Source organism: Bufo bufo, chromosome 1 (assembly GCF_905171765.1).
Source record: "Bufo bufo chromosome 1, aBufBuf1.1, whole genome shotgun sequence".
Taxonomy (NCBI): Eukaryota; Metazoa; Chordata; class Amphibia; order Anura; family Bufonidae; genus Bufo; species Bufo bufo.
The window spans coordinates 478,537,159-478,561,634 of NC_053389.1; the positions used below are offsets into that span (position 1 = coordinate 478,537,159).

A 24,476-nucleotide genomic window follows, 5' to 3' on the forward strand; every position below is an offset into this window, starting at 1 on the left:
GAATTACACTTTTTGTAATGTAAGGTGACAAAAAATTGCTTATTTGACACCATTTTTTTATTTTTTTACAATGTTCACTTGAGGGGTTAGGTCATGTGATATTTTTAAACAGCAGGTTCTTACAGACACGGCGATACCTAATATGTATACTTTTTTAAATTTATTTAAGTTTTACACAATAACAGCATTTTTGAATTTAAAAAAATCATGTTTTAGTGTCTCCATATTCTGAGAGCCATATATATTTTTCTTTTTATGCGATTGTCTTAGGTAGGGTCTCATTTTTTGCGGGGTGAGATGACGATTTGATTGGTGTGATTTTGGGGTGCGTATGACTTTTTGATCACTTGCTATTACACTTTTTGTAAGGTGACAAAAAATTGCATTTTTTTTACGTTTTAATTTTTTTTTCTGCTTCCCAAAATGCCCATACTATTAAAATATAAACATATTTATTCCGTATGGTGAACGCCATAACAGAAAAAAAATTAAAATTACAATTTGCCATTTTTTCCCCACTTCACCTCCCCCCCAAAATTTTATAGAAAGTGACCAAAAAGTAATAAACACTCCAAAAGAGTATCAATAAAAACTACAAATTGGCCCGCAAAAAGTAAACCTTCACACAGCTCCATAGATGTAACTATGAAAATTTTAGGGGGGTCAGACCATGGCAAGTTTTTTTTTTTTCATAAGGCCTCCTGCACACGACCATTTTTCCCCCCCGTTTACTGGCCGTTTTTTGCGTTCCGTATATGGTCCGTATACGGAACCATTCATTTCAATGGTTCCGCAAAAAAACTGAATATACTCATATGCATTCCGTTTCCGTATTTCCGTTTTTCCATTCCGTTTAAAGATAGAACATGTCCTATTATTGCCCGCAAATCACGTTCCGTGGCTCCATTCAAGTCAATGGGTTCGCAAAAAAACTGAACACATACGGAAATGCATCCATCTATTGAAAATGTTATGCCCAGCCTAATTTTATCTATGTAATTACTGTATACTGTATATGCCATACGGAAAAACGGAACGGAAAAACTGAACAGAAACGGAAAAACACAACAGAAACAAAAAACGGACGGCAAAACACTGAAAAAGCCATACGGTCGTGTGCAGGAGGCCTTATTAAAACACAAGAAAAACTATATAAATGTGATATTGCTGTAATTGTACTGACTCACAGAATGAAGGTAACAGGTCAGTTTTACCACGTAGGGAACGTCATAAAAACAGAACCCATTAAACTGTGCCAGAATTGTGTTTTTTTTCCAATTCCACCCCATTTGGAATTTTCTTTCAGCTCCTCACTACATCGTATGCAATATTAAATTGTGTCATTAGAAAGTACAACTCGTCCCACAAAAAACAAGCCCTCATACGGCTATGTGAATGGAAAAATAAAAAACGGTATGGCCCCTATAAGGTGGAAAGTAAAAAACAAAAACAAAAAACGGAAAATCACAGGGTGCTGAATGGGTTAAAACTACAAGTCCACTGTATAAATAAGTGGCCCTGCAAATCCTCCTCTTTTTATTATTATTTTGCTCCTGTTAGTCGCTCTTTGGGCTACCAAACAAATTTTTTCTTTGCATAACTACAATTTGGTGCGGATTCGTCATGGATCTGCACAGACGGATCTGTTCAGATAATACAACCGTCTGCATCCGTTCAGAACGGATCCGTTTGTATTATCTGTAACATAGCCAAGACGGATCCGTCTTGAACACCATTGAAAGTCAATGTAGGACGGATCCGTTTTCTATTGTGCCAGATTGTGTCATAGAAATCGGATCCTTTGCCTCCGCAAGCAGCGTTTTGGTGTCTGCCTCCAAAGCGGAATAGAAATGGAATGGAGGCAAACTGATGCATTCTGAGCGGATCCTTTTCCATTCAGAATGCATTAGGGAAAAACTGATCCGTTTTGGACCGCTTGTGAGAGCCCTGAACGGATATCACAAATGGAAAGCCAAAACGCCAGTGTGAAATTAGACTTACTTCATAGAAACGGATTGTTAGTGGATTTTACATTGAAGTCATTGGGGAAGCAGAAAAAAAAAACACTAGCGGTTTTAGAAGTTGTTTTATTAGCGTTTCCGCCTCCAAAAATGTTTCTGAATTATATCCCAACCAAGGGCGGGATAAGAAAAACACTATTCTAAATTCCAAATGCCGCCAAAAACGACCTGTTTTCAGCTACTGATTTTCCTGCCGCGGATTTTGCCGTGTGAACTTAGCCTGACGATACGGTCTTACCTGTCTATCTATATCGGAAGCTGACGCAGTGTGAATTTACCCTATACAATTTTACGTCATGTGATATACTCCTGTCCTCTACACAATCACCTCACCATGCAGATTTTTTTGCATAACTATAGCGTGAGGGAACCACCGATGTTTTTGCATAACTATAGTGCAGTGGTGCGCAACCTGCAGCGCTCCAGCTGTTGTGAAACTACAACTCCCAGCATGCATACTTGCTCTGCTCTTCTCAGAACTCTCAAAGAAATAAATTGAGCATGCTGGGAATTGTAGTTTCACAACAGCTGGAGTGTGGCAGGTTGCCCACCCCTGCTATAGTGTGAGGGAACCACAGATTTTTTTTTTGCATAACCATAGTGCAGGGATGGCCAACGTGAGGCTCTCCAGATGTTGCAAAACTACAACTCCCAGCATGCCCAGACTGCCTACAGCTATCAGCCTACAGCAGGGCATGGTGGGAGTTGTAGTTTTACAACAGCTGGAGAGCCACAGGTTGGTCATGCCTGCTATAGTGTGTGAGGGAACCATTAGTGCATTTAATCATTTTCACTATGCTGATGGCGGTATGTGTGTTGGAGTTATGATAGAAAACCCTTAGTAGTATTTTAATAACCATATACTTTAATTCAGCAAGCACAGAATATAGAAAAGCTAGCACATGATTACAGGGATCTCAAGTCTCCCGGAGGTTCAGGGAGTCTCCCGCTATTAGATAGCGGCTCCCTGACACCAGCATGTGAGACAATATCTCCGGAAAGGTTTACTGATAGCAGAGCAGAGAGATAAGAGAAGTGACAGGACACAGAGTTTAGATTTTAGGTTGAATTAACCCTTTAGGGTCAAATTGGCTTCTCAAGGAGATATATATGTTAAAGGCATCCCTCCTTCTGTCTCATTCAGTAGCTCTAGAACTATTGAGAGAGATGTATTTTTAAAAAAAATATATTTACACATTTAACCCTCCATTTTAATTATATTATTTACCCCAGTGTTAAATTCACCCCCCGGATGCTTGTTTTTTTCCTACAGTGGGGTAGAAAATTACACACAGGGTTTTATAGAATAAACTTCCTGACTCAGACCAAGAGCCGACTCACCGAGTGAATGGAAGCACCCGCGCATGCGCATTGCGCAACCTAAGCTTCGCTTCACTTGCTTCTTGTCATCTCAGCGAATGAACCGATTCATGTGAAAGATCCGAACTTCCCATCTCTAGTTTACTCGCAGTAAACCTTTCCGGCAACCTGTAGCAGTGTCCCCTTCTCGGCGCGTGTGCACAGTGCCGATGCCAGCAGTCCGCAATGGCGCATCAGGCTGAGCCTGTGCGCACGTGCAGGATCTCAAAGCGGGAGGAGGAGGGAGAGGGAGAGGCGGCACTGAGGAGTAGAAGGCGGCGCTGGGCACGAACGGCAATGTGTGCGGCCGGGCACCATGCATCCACAGATCTCCCCTGCTTGGGCACCTTAATTCAATAATTGACAGGTTAGTAAAACCTGTTTTTCCGCAGAATAAAGCCACAAATAGCTTTTATAAGGCCACCTTAGAAATCAGAATGCTGCCCTGGACATGAGCAGATGTTTAGCTCACAGGGCTTATAGGTGGTGACAGAATCCCTTTAATCATATACATAAATAGGATAATTTGGGCAGGGTAATGAGCCCAGTCCTCCACACCATAGAGCACAGTGTGCAGATACTGCATATGTTTGGAAAATGTCATAAAAAGTTCGTGAAAGAAAAAAAAAGAAAACCTCCCTGAAATGAGACGTGCACCTCCCTGAAATTAGTTTTTGCAGGTTGGGATGTCTGTGATTATGGCTGACAGGCGCAGCAGCCCGCAACTTCCCATTCCTGGCACGTTCCCTTCACAAAAATGGCTGCCGGACATGTCTAACCCGGAAGTCGGCGCTTTTGGTGTGACGTCTTCCGGAGCCTGCTCCTCTCACTGGCTCTCAGAGAGGGGAATGTCAGCAGCTGCTGAGCGGGAAGTCTGTGGATGACTGGAGACATCATGGACAGGTGAGCCGGGTAGCGGGCGGCTTTTCCAAGGTGTCGTTTACACGGCGGACGTCTGCGGGGCTCATAATGTATGGAGAACTGGCGGACTGCTGGGTAGCACATGGGGCCCAGTGCAGCTGCCATAATACTGTCCAGTAGACCTCAGGACCCACGGGATGCATTAGTTTACATTATTTTGGCTATAGCCATTCACTTACATTCACTCGGTGTACAAATGCAGTGAAAAGTTATTATTTCTAACAGGAAAACTGTCGTGGTTGCCCATAGCAACCCATCAGAGCTCACCTTTCATTTTTTTCAGAACACTTTAAGAAATAAAAGCTAAACTCTGGTTGCTATGAGCAACTAAGACAGTTGTGCAGATTTTCTTTCAAATCTGTGTAGGATTTTTCAGTGTGAAAATCTGTCTGAACATATCCTTGCTGATTGGGGGCTAGTTCCTGGAGTTTAGACCCCACTGATCATACATTGAAGGATTTTTCATCCACGTGTCTGCTGTGGAACATCTGCAGCGTATTTGCAACACTTGGTCATACCCTAAATCCTCCACTACTTCAGCACTTCCGCTCCTGTGGCCCCATCACTGGTGTGTGCCAGATGCATTAAAGTGACTTAAGGACATGTCATGACATGACAGGTCTGTCATGGGGTTTTCATATCGGCACCATCACATGACGGAAACAAATGTCGCTTGATGGACCCCATTGACTATAAAGGAGTTTGTCCGGTTTCCACAGGGAGTCCAGCCATTTTCCAGATACAAGTAGTACAGCGTGCTCAGCTATTTGTCCCATGTTTTTGACAGAATCTGTGACGGAGGCCCTGGAGCTGCAGAGACAGATGTGAACGCAGTCTTAAAGGCTATGTACACCTTCATGGCCCATTTTTTATTTTTATGATTGATTACATTTCACTCATTTTGGTCTTTATTAAAAATATTTTGCCATTTTGTCACAAAGGGTTAACCGGCTAGCTGTGTGAATCATACTTTCACTTTGTGTTGGTCATCTAATAAACCTTACCTCTAAATTACTAAGAGGTCATAAACACTTATTTAGGCCACAGTGTTATCAGTAAGATAAGGACTAAGCTATAATGAGGGTTTAGGAGGACAGAAATCAGAGATAAGGAGCCGTCAGCTGAGATGCCTGACGGGAAACAGGAAAATTACAGAGCATGCTACTAGAGAATCTCAAGGCTATACAGAGAAAAGGGCTCAACATTTTTAATAAAGACCAATTAAAATTTTTTTTTTTAGCTAAAAATGAGTACCGTAATATGCAATAATAAAAAATGCCCTTACATAGCCGTTAATGTGGCAGTATTTCTTTGTGAGACCCCTTGTTGGTGTGTGTGTTTCCCCCCCCCAGTAGATCGAGTTCCAGGTAATCAGAGTTAATGTAAATGTTGTTCAACCCTCCATGCTCTTGTTAGATTTTTATAGTTTTGATTGACCATTATACTGAAATGACTGCTGCATTAGATGACTGCCTCTTTATATTTTTCTTTTACAGAAGGACACATATGGATAGTTCCCCAGTTATTCGGGATGCTGAAATCTCCAGAACAGCTAGGCGCCAAAGTTCTCATCAAAGATTATCCTGTATCCGGTTAATGTGTGTTTCTATGGGAAAGTTTTCTTTTAGGCTAGTATCATAATCTCCTGTCCTTGGCGAGTGGTGAGGAGCTTAAAGGGGTTGTCCAGGTTCAGATCTGAACCCGGACATATCCCCATTTTCATCCAGGCAGCCCCTCTGATATGAGCATTGGAGCATTTCATGCTCTGATGCTCTGCCTTGTCCTGCGCTGTATCGCGCAGGGCAAGGACTGTTTAATTAATATTTTTACACTGCTAGGCGGTGGCTTCTGCCTAGCAGTGTTGCCGGAGACGACATCGTTTTACAGGCTAGGGCAGTGCTAAAGCTCACCCATCAGAGCCAGTGACATCACCGGGCTCACTGCTAGGTGGAAGCCTCCGCCTAGCTTTCCCCATGGAGAGCCCGGTGCGTCACCGGATCTCCAAAAAAAAGCCTTTGTCCTGCACAATTCAGTGCAGGGCAAAGGAGAGCATCGAAGCATGAGATGCTCATATCAGGGGAGGGGGTTCAGCTCTGAACCCGGATAACCCCTTTAAAGAATTACAAATTATGGCGCAACTATGGCATGTCATCATTTGTGACTTTTTGTGCCACAATAGTAGCGTAAAACTTTTAGTAAATGTCCCCCCTTGTGTTTTCAATACTGTGTGCAGGTACCCTAATGGAAATTCCAGCGCAGACGTGAGCGAAGCCTCATCTATTCCTCTCAGTATGTCCATGCAGTCGTTAGGGTTATGACTACAGAACAGGGGTGCACAACTCCTCCTGGTGCAAGAGCCGCATTGTCATATTAACCCACATCCAAGGCTCACGGTAAAACTTTAATGACATATCTAAACTGTATGCCATAAGTGTTTGACAGATGTGAGTCTTGGAAGTAAAATTGTCCCCTTTTAGAAGAATGGAGGTCCTTCTCTTCCCCAATCTGAGGAGGGGACTGTGTATGGTTCTCTCCATGGTATATTATGGGTGTTGTGGTAACAGCCTGGAATTTCCCACCATAAACTACAATGCTGAGAGCCATATGCATAGTTGGCCACCTCTCTAATTCATATGTCCCTTTCTAGGGTGTCAAGGAACCCTATTCTCTTGATATGGGGGACCCAGTGATGTCTACACAGTGTGCCATTAGCACTTAACCATATCTGCTCCAGAGCTGTCTGCTACTTCTCATCTCTCCAATTACATGTGAGCACCCACCCATAGACATGCAATTCTGCATCTAGATGGGGGGGCTGCACAGAATAGCATGGCGGGCCACATGTCTTGCACCCCTGTTATAGAATAAAGCCACATCTACTGAGTGCTGTGCCAGTCTTTTTCCTTGATGACTTGCCATAGCTAATGACAGCTGGAGTGGATCTAATCCAGGAAGAACCTCCATGGCTTCAAAGACTCCGGCATCTCTTCTCCGACAGAGCAGTAAGTGGTGCAAGAAGGAAAACTTTGTGTGTGCAGGAAGACCCCTCAGTGTGGTGAAAGTGTAACTGCCGTTGTATTTTTATTTGTGTAATGTGTAGGGGCAGTGATACTGACCATTTATGTAATATACTTTAATTACTGAAATCATACATCTCTATTAGAAAAATAGCTCTAAAGTGTCCCATTTTGAGCTTTTGAAACGCTCCTCTGTCTTCTGTTTACATAACTGTGAAGACTTGCTAACACTGACTGTTATGTAAACAGAAGACAGAGGAGCGTTGCTAGGGTTACTTTCACATTAGCGTTTATTGCGACTCCGTCATGGATCTGCAAAAACGCTTCTGTTACAATAATACAACTGCATGCATCCGTCATGAACGGATCTGGTGGTATTATGTACGTCGTGAACACTATTGAAAGTCAATGGGGGACGGATCCGTCACACACACAGTTTCTTGTTACGCTTTTTTTAAATAAATTTTTATTGCTTAAAAAAAATGCATGATTTGCATATATAGGGTATTTTAACTGGTGTTTTTAATACTGTTATATGCCTTGTGTTTATTTTTATTGTAGACTATGTACCCTCCTTTAGGGTGCATTCACACGACTGGATGTATTTTGCGATCCGCAAAATGCGGATCTGCTAAAAATATGTATGGCGTCCATGTTGCATGCGTGTTTTTTTTTTTTTTTTTTTTTGCGGATCTATTAAAGTTTATATTCTTTTCCACAAAACAGACAAGAAGAGGACATGTTTTATCTTTTTCGTGGGGATGCGGAACAGGCACACAGTGTTCTGTCTGCATTTTTTGCAGACCCGTTCAAATGAATGGGTCCACAAAAAATGCGGATTTGATGTGGAGCAAAAATACGGTTGTGTGAATGGGGCCTAAATGTCACTTTACATTGGTACAAAAAAGCCATTCAAAAATGCCATAAAAAACATCATGTTGCATTTAATTTTTATTTTTTAAAGCTACAAAAAAAAAAAACATTATGGAGGTGTATGGGAGAAAAATGCCAGACAATGAGGGGAAAAGACCCCGACTCAGAGCATGCTGCGATTTAAAAAAAGAAAACACAAAAAAATGCTTGTTTGTCTCGCATCGAATATTTCAAACAGACTGCCTTGCAACATCTGGAGTTTTTAATAGGAATAAGGCCTCTTTCACATGAACGATATAGATTGGCTCCGGATGCGTTCAGGGTGCGTTCAGTGAAACTCGCACCATTTTGCAAACAAGTTCAGTCAGTTTTGTCTGCAATTGCGTTCAGTTGTTCAGTTTTGTTTCTGCACGGGTGCAATCCGTTTTAAGCATTTTTCATGTGCGTGGGAAAAAAAACTTGAAGGTTTACAAACCAGAGCTGTGGTGCGGAACTGGGGCACGGAAGCACTACGGAGTGCTCACGGACCCATTCAAGTTGAATGGGTCTCGGTCCGTCCCGGCCACCGCCCGGATGTTGCCCGTGCATTGGGGACCCCAAATTGCCGTGTGCATGAGGCCTTACAATGCGTTTTTCACTGAAGCCCCATTCACTTCTATGGGGCCAGAGCTGCATGAAAAACGCCAAATATAGAACATGCTCCGATTACGCAACGCAGAACTGATGCGTGAAAAAAACTCTAATGTACACAGACCCATCATGCAACGCATCTGCGTGGAAAACTTGCTTGTGTGAAAGGGGCCTAACAAATCTAAAACTGCAAAAATGCAGACCAAAGCTCTATTTTTGACACCAGACTTAAAAAGTTAGGGCATTTCCCTAAGTTTCAACATCATTTTATGAATAGTTGGGGTCCAACCCGTAGAACCCCACCAATCCTGAGAATGAAGGGTCTGCAGTGCTAGTATAGCACGGTGCCCCCTTCACTGGTATTTCCCTGCACAGCAGACGGCCTGGGTGTAGTGAACTCTTGCACAGCGGGTGGCTGGGAGCAGTTCTGTGTAGGGGAAGACCACATAGGGTCAGTGCTGAGACATTGCTATGTTCCCTTAATCTTCAGGATGTCTGGCTATCCCAGAGGTCAGAAGTGGTGGATGAAAACTCCTTTAATATCACAGGGATTGAGTATTTCAATTTTCCTTCTTCCTAAATGAAACCTATTAATCAATGAAGCTTCTCCTTTACTTGCATTCATGAAACATCTCTTCAACATGTTCTGCCTTATGTAGAATATTAATGATTTTGTTCTTGCAGTGACTCCACAGCATTGGACTACAGCAAGGCCGCCCGATGTGTCTGCAATTATGGGTTCAGCTGGCAGATCACCTCGTTTAGTCCAGACTCCTGGCCGCTTGCTAGATGTTTCTTTGGTAGGTTGATCTTCTTTTTCCTATTTGATATAATGTTACGATATCAAGCTGCGCCTTATATGTCGCCTACTGAACACTATTTTTATTGTAGCTGCCAAATCTGGATGACAGTGCATACACAGGCTCGTTTTCTCCTCAGCGAACTGGTGCTTTTACATTTGACAGTCCCAGCTTTATTGAGGACATCACACTTAGTGCGGTCATGATGAGAGAAGAAGATCCCGGAGAAGCTGGTAAGATGCAATACTATTTTTAGGTCACTTTTACACAGATTTGGTAACTATTGCATTTTTCTTGTTGTCATTGGGGGACACAGTACAACCAGCTGACAATAGAAATAAAGAGAAGTTGGCTTGCCTAGATGGGCTGTACCCTCTCCAGACACTGTCCTAACCAGTTTTAGTCTAGTATCTGTAGGAGGCAGACACAACCTTCTTTTTTCCCCCCCACACTCTGCAGGGGGTCTTCATCGTGGGCTGCCACTTTAGTAGCACCCTCTGAGGGCACATACCTGGGTACCTTGCTAGTCACCCAGTGCCTGTGCAGTGGAATGCCAGTAATCCCACTGTGGTGTGAGTTTACCAAAGGGGTGACCCTGCTGAGCCAAAATACACCAGATTGTATGTTTCCACCTTCTCCTCTCTGTCACTCCTGGTTAGGGTCTCCTTAGCCTCCATCACCCTCAATTTGGGGCCTCTTCCCTGGCTACCTCTCACCTCCTTGGCCTTCTTTCTACTTTAGTCCCTGGCTTCTGCCAGGACTAGGCCACGCCGGGTACTGCCTTTACTCAGGCAACCAAAGCTTCTGTTTGTGCCAGTTTTTTCCCTCACTGGGGGTCACTACAAGCCCCCTTTCCTAGCCTCGCTGGGCATACATTTTTGAAGGCCTCCTCACCCATCCCCATTGTTTTCAACCACCTCATCTACTCTAGTCCCTTGATTCTACCAGGGCTAGGCCACAATTTATCCCACCCCTTTTCTGGCTTCCTGGGGGGGGGGTTGCTGTGCATCTTAGGATGCTACAGACTCCACTGTACAGGAGTTGCCCTCCTTCCCTTCTCCGAATGGGACTCTTCCAACCCCCTGGGGACAGGCACCCTTTCCCGGCTATGGTCGAGATACCCGAGTGCTTGCCTGCTAACATTGCAGTAGCATCAGCCCCTCCCAGGAAATCTATTGCTCATATGCTCTGTTCCATATCCAGGAGCAGGTTCCATTAGCGGCCTATGCTCTTACCTCATAGGTCCGGCTCATCCTCAGCATCCTGGGTCCTTCCTAGGACAGGACTAACACTGGTGGAAACACCTCTGGTTCTTTCTGCCTTTTTGGGGGACTCTTCTCATTCCAATTGGAATTGGGTCAGAGTGTCTTCTGCCATGCAAGATCTCATCCTAAAGATCACCTTCCACCAAGGGACGTCTATACCTCTTCAAGTGGTTGGTCTTCCCTTTAGTGGATTCTCAGGTGGCACTCCTCTGGGCAATTTCTCATCCACAAAGGTAAGCTGGTTTACGGACACTCCAGCCAGCTGCACTTTCCCTCATTGTATCTCGCATGTGTGTGCAGTTATGACTTGCCTGAGGCAGTTGCGTTATTCCCAGGTGGAATAATTGTACCATCTTTAGGTGCTGTATCTGATAAACCCTCCTGATTCTAGTGTGCTCCAGGCAACCACATTACCCCCTTCTTCAGGCAGTGTAATTGTACCATCATCAAATAGTGTAACCAACAAACCCTGCTAGGTCTAATATGTAGCAGGCAACACTACTCCCCCTTTCACTGGGTGGAGTAGTGACCTTGTTAGATCCTTTCTATGGCAGGCCTGCTCATTTCTGGTTCTACTTCGGCCATCACATTGCTTCTTTTCTCTGCTGGAGTAATTGTTACTGGTCTCCCCCACCCCTTAGTAGGATTATCTGTAATATTGCTAATTGCAGTATCTGATACCCTATGCAGTTCTGCCCTGCACCATGGCCCCTCATTAGGCAGTGTATTCATGTCATTGCAGGACACTATCTCTCAAACCTATGCATCTTTGGCGTGCCCCAGATTGTCCCCATAGTAGGCAGAATTTTTCTCTTATTGCTTGATGCATTATCTGATAAACTTATGCAGTTCTGCTGTACTCCACGCACCCACATTACCTTCTTTAGTGGCCGGAGGAATTGTGCTGTTGTAACTGTCTCCCTCTACCTTGTTTTCACTGACTTACGGGCTCCAGTCCTGGCGGAGTACTTTTCACCATTGGATGCTCCATCCCATGGATACAGAAACTTGTGGGCACCAGTCACAGAGGAAACTTTTTAGCTCATTGCTGGCTGTTCTCTGATATAGCTGTGACAGTTAAGTGTACCAAACACCTGCTTAGATGGCGGTGATCTTTCTGCTGCCGGATCCAGTATCGGATGTGGGCCCGCAGTTGCTTCATGCTCCAGTCATCCACTTTACTCCATTCAGATTTCTGAATATTTGCTGAATGCCAGACACTCTATTTGTCTTGGCTTTGCTGTTATTGTGCTCACCTGTCAGCCTCTATACTCCCTTCCATAAGTGGCGTAAGTGTGCTCTGTTGGTCGCTATACTTGACATATCTGTAGGTCCTGACAGCTCCTGCTGTATCCTCTTATTGCTTTAATGGTCTCTGGCATCCTTTTTATCAAACTCCAGGTTGCATTAGCCCCCTCCATGGTGGTGTAATTGCAGAATGCTGGTCACTTTGCCTGACATGGCTCTTTAGCAATGGCTAGTATTGCTACACTGCATTTTTCTTTTATTAACCTGGCTATTATTTGCTGGATTTTGCCTAGCCCTCTGTACTGTACTCTGGCTGGGTACCCTTTAGGTGACAAGCTATTGCATGTTTTCATGCATTTTCCTTGTTTTTATGTGCTTTCCTCCTAGCCTTTGCTATGGACCCCCTTCTCCCCCAGAAGTCAACTGCACTCCTGAGAAGGATGAGGTCCCCATCCCCTTTGCCCTGACGTCTACTCTTAGGCCCTCACATAGGTGTTTGCCAATGGCGATTCTTTAGTCTGGGACAATTAGTTTTCCTTGCCTGACTGTCTTCCCAGTAAGGTTCCTTATATTCTGTTTTCTATGGAATAGTCTTTTTTTTTTTTTTGTCTTGGTTGGCATCCTCAGGGCCCTCCCTTAGCCCTTTCTCCAGTGTGGTTATTCCTTTGGTCCAGGACCACTATTGTCTTTTTCTTTTCTCCTGACAGATTCTATCTGTCCCCTGCACCTGGCTATCCATTTACCTTTTTTGATTTGTTCTTTTCTAGATCTTTTTATTAGGGTGTCCAGCTCTATCCAGCCTGACTGTCCTCTGCAGCTTGGCAGTATTGACATGGTCATTCTCGTTCCTGGGAGTCATGGATGGTAGTTTTTCAGTGGATGCTTTTTCTAACTGCTCCACTTGCTGTTTCCTCAGTGGGGGGGTCGGGGGCAATTTCTTTGTCCTTTTGCTCTAGCAGGGTTTGAAGCTAGGGCTTTTTTCCTTGGTTCCCTCCTTGCAGGTAGATTTCTTCAAGTGCTTCTCCTTGAGGTCTCCCTCAATTCTTAAGACTCTACCTGGAACTATAACATCCCTTTCTTAGTTTTTCCAATCTACCAGATCAAATCTATGGCCTCTGCTGATGCCTGTTTGGGTCGTACGGTTCTGCTAACATCTATGCTCTAAATAGTTTGCATGGCTGTTCTCTTTCCACCCTCTAGGACTGCTTTAGGATGTCCCACTGTGCTGTGTCTCCCAATGGCAGCTGGACGTGCCCCCCTTTGTGAAAGTGACCTCAGTCTGATGTCTGTGTTTAGATCAGTTATTAGGTTAGGTTTTTTTTCCCTCAAGAAAAATAAAAACCTCCTAACTACTAGTGATTTTTGGGGGGAGGTTCGGGCAGGAGGGAAATGGGTATCATGTATATGTGATAGATCTTCAGCTTCAAATGCTAACCACATCCTCTTCCCCACCCACTTTTTAAAACTTGTGTGTGCTGTAAAAATACAGAATTTCTCGTGCATGGCATTGGGGGACACAGCACCATGGGTATATGTCCAACTACCACTAGGAGGCGACACTAGACATAAAAAAGTGTTGGCTCCTCCCCGTTGGGCTATACCCTCTCCACAGACACTAGGCAGCCCAGTCTTGTTCTAGTGTCCGTAGGAGGCAGACCTGACCTGCTTTTTTGTGCAGGTCATCCTGCTACTTTTTTATTTTATTTTTTCTTTCCCTTTTGCCGCCTTCTTGCATTTGGGTCCTTCTCCCAGGCATTTGTCCTGGAGTGCGGGCAATCTTCGCTGTTGCTTCATTGGGGTTTCTACCTTATTATGAGGCTTCTTGCCTATTCTGTGCTTTCCCCCTGTTGGGTCACGTGGTTCTCCCGCACCTGTATGCCCAACCGGTGGCATGGCTGTCCTTTTCCCACCCTCGGGGACTGCTTTGGGACGTCCCATGGTGCTGTGTCCCCCAATGCCATGCACGAGAAAATTGGATTTTTTGTACTCACCGTAAAATCCTTTTCTCGTAGTAGGCATTGGGGGACACAGATCCCACCCTATGTTGTTTTACTTCCGCTTCTCCGGGCTGGTCTCTTGATCTTTCCCGGTACGGGAGTTGTTGGTTCCTTACCTTTCTTCTCTCTCCTACTGCTTTTGGTACAAACTGAGCTGCCTAGTGTCTGTGGAGAGGGTATAGCCCAACGGGGAGGAGCCAACACTTTTTTATGTCTAGTGTCGCCTCCTAGTGGTAGTTGGACATATACCCATGGTGCTGTGTCCCCCAATGCCTACTACGAGAAAAGGATTTTACGGTGAGTACAAAAAATCCAATTTTTGCCAAACGTTTGCACAAATAAACCCAAAAGTCACAAAGACTTCTTTTGTGAGTTTTTTAAGCCAGAATTCTGCAGTGCTGGACATGATGATAAATTAACTTTGGAAATGCACTGAAAACTCCAGTGTTAAGTGTGTGTGTGTATATAGATATATCTATAATATCATGTGTTTTTTTTATTTTTTTTTATTTATTATTCCAATCTTTACAGTTTGCAAGAAATACAGAAATGCAATAGACACAATGGGGGAGATGTATCAAACTAGTGTAAAGTAGAACTGGCTTAGTTTCAACCAATCAGATTCCATGTTTCATTTATCACAGCTCCTTTGGAAAATTAAAGGTGGAATCTGATTGGTTGGGCAAGTAAGCCAATTATACTGTACACCAGTTTGATAAATCTCCCCCAATGTTCACCCTTAACTTTTTTTTTTTTTTCTTCCCCTGATTTCAGCAACAATGAGTCTATATCAGGAATTCCTGAAGTCATTTCAGAAGCTTCCTTCCAGTGCAGTTTTTGACCTTGTGGGAGAGTATGAAAATTTATGCAGTGAACAGGTGAACTTTTTTTTTTTTTGTTTATTACACGTTTAGTCTTGTTTTGTGCTTGGAAATGGGGCCTGTTTACTAGCATGTTATTGTTTATGTAAAGCGTATTGTCAATGATGCCTATATAAAAGGTATAATTAAAGTGGTTTTCTGGGATTTTGATACTGATGACTTATCCTCAATATCAAAATCCCAGCTTGAAAAATGTGAGCAATCCCAAGTAAGGCTCCATTCACATGTCCGCAAATGGGTCCGCATCCGTTCCGCAATTTTGCGGAACGGGTGCGGACCCATTCATTTTCTATGGGAACGGAATGGATGTGGACAGCACACAGTGTGCTGTCCGCATTTGCGGAGCGCGCCCCCGATCTTCGGGTCCGCAGCTTCGCAAAAGATAGAACATGTCCTATTCTTGTCCGCAGCTTGCATTTGTATAGGGGTGCCGGGCGGGTGTGTTGCGGATCCGCAATTTGCGGGTCCGCAACACACCACGGACGTGTGAATGGAGCCTTAAAAGGGTTATCCGAAGAATAATATAAAAAAATACAAATCAGACATCCTAAAGTACCCGGCAATCTTTCTAAAAAGGCTAGAACCAGCCCTGTACCTCACATGGATCCAGAGATTTCCCCTATTCATTGCATCATTTGCTTTGCTAGGTTTATTTCAGGCTGGCAGCTCAGGGGGTGTGTTCTTTCTGCTGCAGTTCTCGCCCTGTAACTTGCACAGCTTCTAAAAGTAGATAGGGCTGATGGCAGTTGAAGGAAGGAACTGATTATGTGCGTCCATCTCAGCAAGGCAGACAAAGAAATAAGGAAAAGATCACAGCAGGTGGTGGTATACAGAGTAATCTTATAGAGTTTTGTATATATTTTATTATTGTATTGTAAATGGTGGCTATACTACATTTTTAATTTAAATACAATTACAAAAGTATTCAGATAAAGGGGCTGGTTTAAGAAATGTAAAATATCTTTCCTGGAAAAAAAACCTTTAAGAACCATGTATCGTATTTAAACTTCTTGCCATGCATATTAAAAATGTATAATTTTTAAAAAATATTTAAGAAAATATCTTAACCCTTTCTTGTCATAAACATGTAGACACATATATTACATCTTATGTAATTACCATGCATCTGTGGTTAGAGCGAACCCGTCAACTCCAATATATTGCTCTCACTGTGGTTAGCTTAGTGTAGTGACAGATCCGCTGATTTCAGCTGTTTGTCACTCCTGTCATGGCATTCAGTGGTTTTACAGTACTGAGCTGCCAAAGGCCGCATCGTGCACCAGTGCTGAAAGAGAGATGAGTCTAACGAAGCATGCTTTGTCCCGTCCCCCCACCTTTCCTATGCAGGAGAAAAATCTGTCCATCATTGTTGGGGAGGGCAGGGCAGAGTGAGTCATCTGACACATCTTAGGGGCTTTGGTACTTCTGTATGCCATCACAAAAGCGACAGACTGCTGAAAACAGTGGGTCTGTCACTACGCTATGCTGAGATGGTCTCTTACAGATCTAATTCTCTACAGTATCATTTCAGTAATTCAATGCTTCTCAAACTGTTGTGGTTTCACTGGTGAGGTGTCCTTCCCCTTCCCTCTTTCTGTTTGGGATATTTGAATACTTGATTTTTTTTATTGGAATAAAATATGGCAGTTTGTTTTTAATTTTTCTTCTATTTATTTATTTTTTTCTCCCATTTAGGTTAGTTTACTGAAAAAGATTGTCAATCGTGTCACTCCAGGGCAGCAAAAGTTTTCGAAAACTGCCAGTGTCTTATGGTTACTTCGACAAGAAATGGTGACTTGGAGGTTAATTGCATCCCTATACAGGTTTGTCTCTTTCTAAGATTTGCAGGTATTCCATGTGTTTTTTGCTGATTTTAAAGGATTTAAAACTCATTTTCCCCTGCAGCATCATTTTATAGCAGGCATCCTCAAACTGCGGCCCTCCAGCTGTTGTAAAACTACATCTCCCACAATGCCCTGCTGTAGGCTGTTACCTGTAGGCTGTTTGGGCATGCTGGGAGTTGTAGTTTTGCAACAGCTGGAGGGCCGCAATTTGAGGATGCCTGTTTTATAGCATGGCAGAAATAAGACCTTGATTAGCAGAAGGAAGGCTGTGTAAGGCAACATTCACATGAATGAAAAGTGAAAAATGGACATGTGACTTTTTTTTATTTTTTTATTGGCCGCCACACCTCAGTTTTAAGTACAGTGCTAGTTTGTGGGGTTTTTCACACTGGCGTTTGACAGCCAGTGAATAACAGACGTCAAAAAATAGAACATGTTCTGTTTTGTCTGTTTTCATGGACCGACAGCTCCCATACAATTGAAGGGGACCATTTTTAACATCCGTTTCTTAGAAAGGGATCAGTGGAAAGAAAAAGGTCCATTAAAAATGGATAGCTTTTATAGTCTTAAGATCGTTGGTGTATGGATTTCACACTTTACATTGTATATCTGCAGCATAAAGGGACTTGCTCCAGATTTAAAACACACATTGCAGGTCAAATTATGCTGCAGATTTCTTTGCTGTGCGTGGATGAGATTTCTTAAAATGTCATTCACTTTGCTGATATTGTAAAAGCGCAGTGTATCCTCTGCTTGTAAACTTACAGTAAGAGTCTAAGCCCCATACTCTGCATAGCTGAAAGTACAGGGAGTCCCAGACTTCTCGCACATACATTCATGTTGAACGTCTTATTTCCAATCCTTTCCAATAGTGTGGTGAGTTGTAGAGTTTAGTGTATTCCAATATACTGTCCTCTATTCACAGCAGCATTAGTGAGGTCAGGCACTAATATTGGGGGATAAAACCTGACCGCTGCCTGTCACTATCCAGTTTCCACCCAGAGGTGTTTTATGTGGTTAAGATCAGGACTTTGCATTTAAAGGGGTTGTCTGGGATTAGAAAAATATGGCTGCTTGCTTCCAAAAACGGGTTGTGTGTGTGTGTGGGATTTACTGGAGTTGGGCTGCAATATCAGACACAACCCATGGGCAGAGTTGTTTCTAGAAGAAAGCAGCCATGTTTTCTAATCCTGGACAAACAGAATGTATCTTATACAGACGAATGGTAAATCGAGTGAAAAGTAGCCTAATTATTGATGTTTCTGCAAATGTTTTAATGCTCTGAAACGAAATATTTAAGAAAAGGATTCCAGGCTACATGAATTATTTTTCAAAAGCCCAACAACAGCGTATCTATTGTCAATTACATTTTCTTTCCCATTTCTGTAGAGACCGGATACAGTCTGCATTAGAAGATGAAAATATGTTTGAGATTGTGGTAAGTTTTTGTCTTGTGGAGGGTTAAATCCTGTAAAACAAAAAAAAATAAAAAAAAATAATCTGCATCACACTGAAGTTTATTTAGTACTGAATCACTGTTTGAGAAGACTCGAAGTTTCTGAATTCCCCATAATCTCATTGCAGGGGTATGGGCATTGTGCAGGGAGCAGAAATTCTGCGCTGGGTGAGAGTTCCCTTCCCTGCTTGGCCTCTAGTTCTGTTCACACACCCATAGTACAATTCTTTCAATTTGGAGCTCACTACATAATGATTTGTATTGCTACCATTTAATAATAGATCCATGTGCAGTGGAGTGTCTCCCTAAGACCACTCCTGTCCATAAGTCGTAACAACTAATCGCTAGGGGGTTCTTAAGCAGGAAATGCGATGACTTCTGGGATCGCTTTATGTTAAAGGGATTGTCTTCATTTTTGTCCCCAGGATGCAATGTAATGTAGTAGTTTATATAACAATTACACGTAGAGACTTCTATGCAAAGTTGTGGAACAGTTTATGTAGGTTTAATGTGTGCGCTTTTTTATTTATTTATTTTATTCCTCCTTTAACAGACACCAAATGCCAGTGAGAAAATGATTGTGGACAAACTGTTTGAGCGGGATTCGCTTGTAAGACAAAGCCAGGTATGATACAGGGTGTGTGAAGGGGTGACATGAAATGGATTTTCCGAGATATTTTGATTATTGATGACCTATTTTCAGGATAGGTTGTCAATATCCGATCAGTGGGGGTCCGACACCAGGAACCCCCGCCAATCGGCTTGTTGAAGAGAAGGTGTGCACTGTGGTGCTCGGCCTTATCGTCAACCAGCTGAGGATAGGTCATCGATAAAAATATCTTGGAAAACCCCTTTAAAAGAACAGATCAAGCTTATTGATATTTTACTTTTTTCAGTAAAAATGTGATGCTTTTAGGCCTGGGCTACACTGTGACCTTTTGTAGTGCTACTGATTGATTTGAAGTATTGAGTGCTGCAGTCCTTAAAAAGGACCTTTCATGGGTCCAAAGAATATGAACTCAGTAGCAGGCTACATAGAGTGGCGCCCAGGGATCTAAGTGCACTTACTGTTATTCCTGGGCGCCGCCCCGTTCGCCTGCTGTGGCCCCCGGTAATTTCTCAACATTCGGTGCAAGTAGGAGGAGACGCCAGTGTCTCTCCTTCTCCCTGACAGCAGCACTGTCCAATCGCAGCTCAGAGCCAGGGAGAAAAAAAACTGGAAAGTGTACAAACATTTCTTTTTTTTTTCTTTTTAGTTGGTAGTAGATTGGCTGGAAAGTATTGCCAAGGATGATGTCGGTGATTTCTCTGAGAACATTGAGTTTTATGCTAAAGCAGTATACTGGTATGTAAAGAATCAAAATGGATGGTACAAGTGCGCTCTTGTTACAGTACAATGTGCCTGCTGTCCTCTCCAGTGAAGTATATCTTCTGTATCAACATCTTGTGTGTGTGTGTGTGTGTGTGTGTTGCATGGTTTCTTTCCTGGTGACATAACAATAGTTCAACTTTTTAAAGGGGTTGTCCTATTAAGACAACTTATCCTGTGCATGTGGCTCCCTGTTTGAATAGAGCGGCAGCACGTGTGCATGGCCACTGCTGCATTCAGATAGAGGAGCATGAGCTCCTGGTCGTACCTATGTTTTTTGTAGGGGATTATTTTATGCGACTAGTTTTAAAAAAAAATAATAAAAAAAAAAAAATAATAATAATAATAATTTTCACTTTAACTAGAGCACACACCGAGTAGTTTTCCTGTCCTTTATCTTTTCAGGCTTGTTGTGTAGGCTGGGACAGGATCAGCAGATGGCAGGGATTTAATAATGGCTGTATTGCCTTGTTGAAGACCTAAATAGAGCAGTGTAGTAAAGATGGATGAATGGAACCGATAGCATCAGTAATGTGCGTGTTTTATCTCTGTTTGGTTGTATGGCTTCTACAGGTGAATCAAGTTTAAGGCACTTGTTTCTGGTCCCGTGGCACACTACCGATGCCTTTTCTTTCTTTTTTTCCTAGGGAAAATACTCTACACACATTGAAACAGAAAAGTTTTTCAGTATTGGGAAGCAAGCGACCATTGGTCACAGAATTGGTATGTATAAACATTTCTTACAAGGCATGTCACACCATTGAGAATACTTTGTTTTATGTATGGCAGCGCTCGACAAATCCCGGGCGCCAGGTCGCCATGGCGACCATGAATTTGGTCCTGGCGCTTGGGTATTTGTCAGCCCGTTTTCAAAGATGCGCTCTCGGCGCGCACCATGGTTTCCTGAGCGGCACAGTGGAGGAGAGGAGTCCCTCCCTCCCCACTGTGTGCGGCTGCCGCTGGCCACTAAGAACAGAGGAGGAGGGGAGGGACTGTGGCCACTGCGCCACCAATGAATGTGCCGGCCATATCCCGGCCCCTATGACTGCACGCTGTGATCCGCGCGATTAACTCCTCAGTTGAGGGGTTATTCGCGCGGATCACAGCGTCCTGTCAGAGGTCGGGTGCCAGGTTCTTCAGTCTCGACTCTGCATTGGTGGCAGTGGCCACAGGGTCCCCCTCCTATCATTGGTGGCAGTGGGCAGTTCCGATCGGAGTCCCAGCAGTGTAATGCTGGGGCTCCGATCGGTTACCATGGCAGCCAGGAGTCACGCTACTGAAGTCCTGGCTGCGATGGTATGTTACTGAGCAGCATTATACTCACGTGCGCCGAGGCCGCCGGGCGCTCCTTCTTCTGTCTGTGAGGCTCATTGCTAATGCTTATAGCATTAGCAATGCGCCGCACAGACCTATGAGAAGAAGGAGCTCCCGGCGATCACGGCGCACGTGAGTATAATGCTGCTTACTAACATACCATCGCAGCCAGGACTTCAGTAGCGTCCTGGCTGCCATGGTAACCGATCGGAGCCCCAGCATTACACTGCTGGGACTCCGATCGGAACTGCCCACTGCCACCAATGATAGGAGGAGGGGGACCCTGTGGCCACTGCCACCAATGATTAATACTGGGGAGGGAGGCGGGGTGGGTTTGTTACCAGAGGGGGCTGATAAGAGGGGGGGGGGGGGGGGCTGATAAGAGGGAGGGGGGGGGCTGATGAGAGGGAGGCTGGGGGGGCTGATGAGAGGGAGGCTGGGGGGGCTGATGAGAGGGAGGCTGGAGGGGCTGATGAGAGGGAGGCTGGAGGGGCTGATGAGAGGGAGGCTGGAGGGGCTGATGAGAGGGAGGCTGGAGGGGCTGATGAGAGGGAGGCTGCCATGGTCAGCTCCCTGCTGTGTGTACTATGCGCAGGGCAGCAGGGAGAGTGTAAAGTCCTATTCACCCTAATAGAGCTCTATTAGGGTGAATATGACAAGGGTTCTAGCCCTTAAGAAGGCTAATAGTTATTAAATAAAGTAAAAAAAAAAAAAAAAAAAAAAAAAACACCCCCCCCCCCCCCAAATATAGAAAACAATATATTGCGATATACATGCTTAAAATTATTTCGCAATATAGATTTTATGACGCGGCTCCGCCTGGCTCCTAACTTTTTTAGCTGGCTCCTAGATTCCAAGGAAATTTGTCAAGCCCTGATGTATGGAACCATCAATTTTCACCAATAATCAGCAATTTACTTTCATATTGAGGACTCCTGATCAGTTGTTTGCTTTACCTCATCTACATGTAACAATGATTGTCTCGAGGATATTTTATATGTATGAAATGGTTATGAAAAAATGTACGCTGTAAGATTAACCCATTAGTATATGGTATTTTTTTTTTGTAAATAAACTGTCAGTTTAACGTTTCACTTTGAAATGAATGAAGACTTATGATACGTTATAAGTTCTTTTACGGGTTTATATCCTTGCATCACCATGAACGCAGCTTTAAAACTGGCAAAAATTGTCTCACCCGGAACTGTCAGTTCACATTGAATTGCATATACTGCATAGGCATACATTAGATATGATATTGCACGCTGATCTATCGCTTTTATTTCTGCTTAATCATTTTATGGCCTAAAGCAGTTCTCTGCTGCTTGCTAGAGTTGGATGCCACTGGATTGTTTTCTTGCCTTTTCTTTGGCTGGCGTGTCTTTCTAGTCTTACTGATTTTATATTATTTTTAGCATATTTTATACTTTTACACTTTGGTTATCAAATGCCATGTTATCATTATTTTCTGTAGGATCCCGATGCTCCCATAAGACAGAAACTTCCTTTGGATGATCTTGATCGTGAAGATGACATTAGACTTCTGAAGTATCTCTTCACCTTGATCAGAGCTGGCATGACTGAAGAGGTAAAATATTCAGTGAAATTTCTTCACATGTTTAGATGTTTCGATGTAAAATGAAACTTCTACTGTAACGTCTTTAAAATCCAGCAAGCCGCAGTGCAAGGATATCACTTAAGCACCATGCGCCCTTAATCCTAGCACCCTGAACATGTGTCCAGTAATGAAATGATGCCCTCACTTTTTTTCCTTGAGCAAATGCATAAATAAAAACTCTTTTTGTGAAGGAGTAAGTATATGTGTAAGTGACAGGGAAAACAGAGGTGAAGTAAAACTGGTAATAGAGTGCAGCTCTGGCTGTCTGGAGTTCAGTTAATAGATTTCTCTTTATGGCTCTGTTGTGCTTGCTTAGTATTTGCTGCATTTAATGAATTAATCAGCAGCAGTTATACCTTTCTCCTCTCGTATCAGGCACAACGGCTGTGTAAAAGATGTGGTCAAGCCTGGAGAGCAGCAACATTAGAGGGATGGAAACTTTATCATGACCCCAACATAACTAAAGGTATTATTCACTATACTGGCTCTCAAACTCTTCTAGCACTGGCAAATACTATTCTTTCTGTTATTATTACTTTCTGTGACTGATATACGCTCTCTAACAGACTGCATGATTTTCAGAGGGGTTTGGTCTGGAGGGTTTGGGTAAGCATGTACAGCAGAAAGGTTAGAAGAGATGAAAATATTAGTATGCTGTATCTGCTAAAAATATAAACAATACTAAAGATACTGAAATTTAAAGGGTTTCTCAAGAATTTACATATTGATCATCTGTCCTCATTAATATGAGAGCGGTGGGGTCCAAATCGGGGGACCCCCTGCTGATCAGCTGTACAAAGAGGCCTCAGCGGTCAGTGAGTGCTTAGTCCTCTTCCTAGACCATGTGACGTCACTGTACATTAGTCACGTGGCCTAGGCGCAACCCAGTCCCATACAAGTGAAAGAGGCTGCAATACCAAGCACAGCCGCTGTACAATGCGCTTCGGCCTCCTCAAACAGCTGATCGGCAGGGGTGCCGGGTGTCAGACCCTGGCCAGTCTGATATTGATGACCTATCCTGAGGATTGGTCATCAATATGTAAATCCCGGAGAACCCCTTTGTTTTAATACCGCAGCTATTTTTGGCATTTTTGTGCTTTTCATGTAGGTGGAGATTTGCAGCAAGTTGAGGGCAATCCATATCGCTGTGTGTGGAAAACTTGCTGCTGGCGTATGGCTGATGATGTAAGTAGTTTTACTACACTCTTTGTTGTTAGGGCATGTGAAAAAGGCTGATTTCTATTGTTAAAGAATGTTATGTTTCTGTAAAAAAAAAAAAAAAAGTTGTAAGCGGGAAATGTTAGATTTACAAGCATACAGAGAGGTACCATTCTATTTAATAGGACCCGGGGGTGAGAGTTTCCCATCGTTGCACAGTTGCCTTAGCAGCTAGCAGCTGTAACGTTCTGCGTCTCCCTATATCTAATGTTGGATCAGGTGGGAGAATGGAACTGAAGGGACACTTGAAATCAAAGTATTTTTCTGTAATATTAGGTTTATGTAAACTAACAGAAATCGGTTACATTTATTCTTTTGAGTTTAAAGTTGATGGCACTGTATTGATGGGAATACCTGAATAAAACTTCAAGATATCCATTATGATCTAATGGGTCTTTTAGGTCTCCCCTGCTCCCAGATAGAATAGCACAGTATGCTACCCTTGGAGACTGTCAAAAAGCAGGCAATTGTAAGCAAAGCCTTATTTTATCTATTGGTGTTATATTCTGCCTCTTACAGTGTGTCAATCTTCTTTTTCTTTCCATGTAAACTCTTTTGTATGTCAGGAGCAGTTCAGTAGATATGAAAGAGCGATTTATGCTACGCTGAGCGGAAATCTAAAGCAGGTACGGTTTTTATGTTTTG

General features: G+C 43.3%; 1 protein-coding gene across 3 annotated transcripts in view; it reads left to right on the forward strand.

Moving 5' to 3' along the window:
* Positions 1-4,192: 4,192 nt before the first annotated feature.
* NUP107 (nucleoporin 107) overlaps positions 4,193-24,476 on the forward strand; it is a 33,698-nt gene continuing 13,414 nt past the window's right edge. Inside the window, exons 1-15 of one of the 3 annotated variants that reach the window (XM_040409644.1) lie at positions 4,193-4,283; positions 5,798-5,886; positions 7,223-7,303; positions 9,506-9,621; positions 9,713-9,854; positions 14,906-15,009; positions 16,708-16,835; positions 18,246-18,294; positions 18,866-18,937; positions 19,569-19,657; positions 20,329-20,404; positions 22,470-22,583; positions 22,989-23,079; positions 23,722-23,798; positions 24,398-24,457. In XM_040409644.1, coding sequence (XP_040265578.1) covers positions 4,261-4,283; positions 5,798-5,886; positions 7,223-7,303; positions 9,506-9,621; positions 9,713-9,854; positions 14,906-15,009; positions 16,708-16,835; positions 18,246-18,294; positions 18,866-18,937; positions 19,569-19,657; positions 20,329-20,404; positions 22,470-22,583; positions 22,989-23,079; positions 23,722-23,798; positions 24,398-24,457 — 1,311 coding nt within the window. In that variant the 5' untranslated portion in view covers positions 4,193-4,260. Of the gene's footprint in view, positions 4,284-5,797; positions 5,887-7,222; positions 7,304-9,505; positions 9,622-9,712; positions 9,855-14,468; positions 14,583-14,905; positions 15,010-15,763; positions 15,832-16,707; positions 16,836-18,245; positions 18,295-18,865; positions 18,938-19,568; positions 19,658-20,328; positions 20,405-22,469; positions 22,584-22,988; positions 23,080-23,721; positions 23,799-24,397; positions 24,458-24,476 lie in introns of those variants that run through there. The other 2 variants (XM_040409653.1, XM_040409662.1) reach the window with 2 other exon arrangements.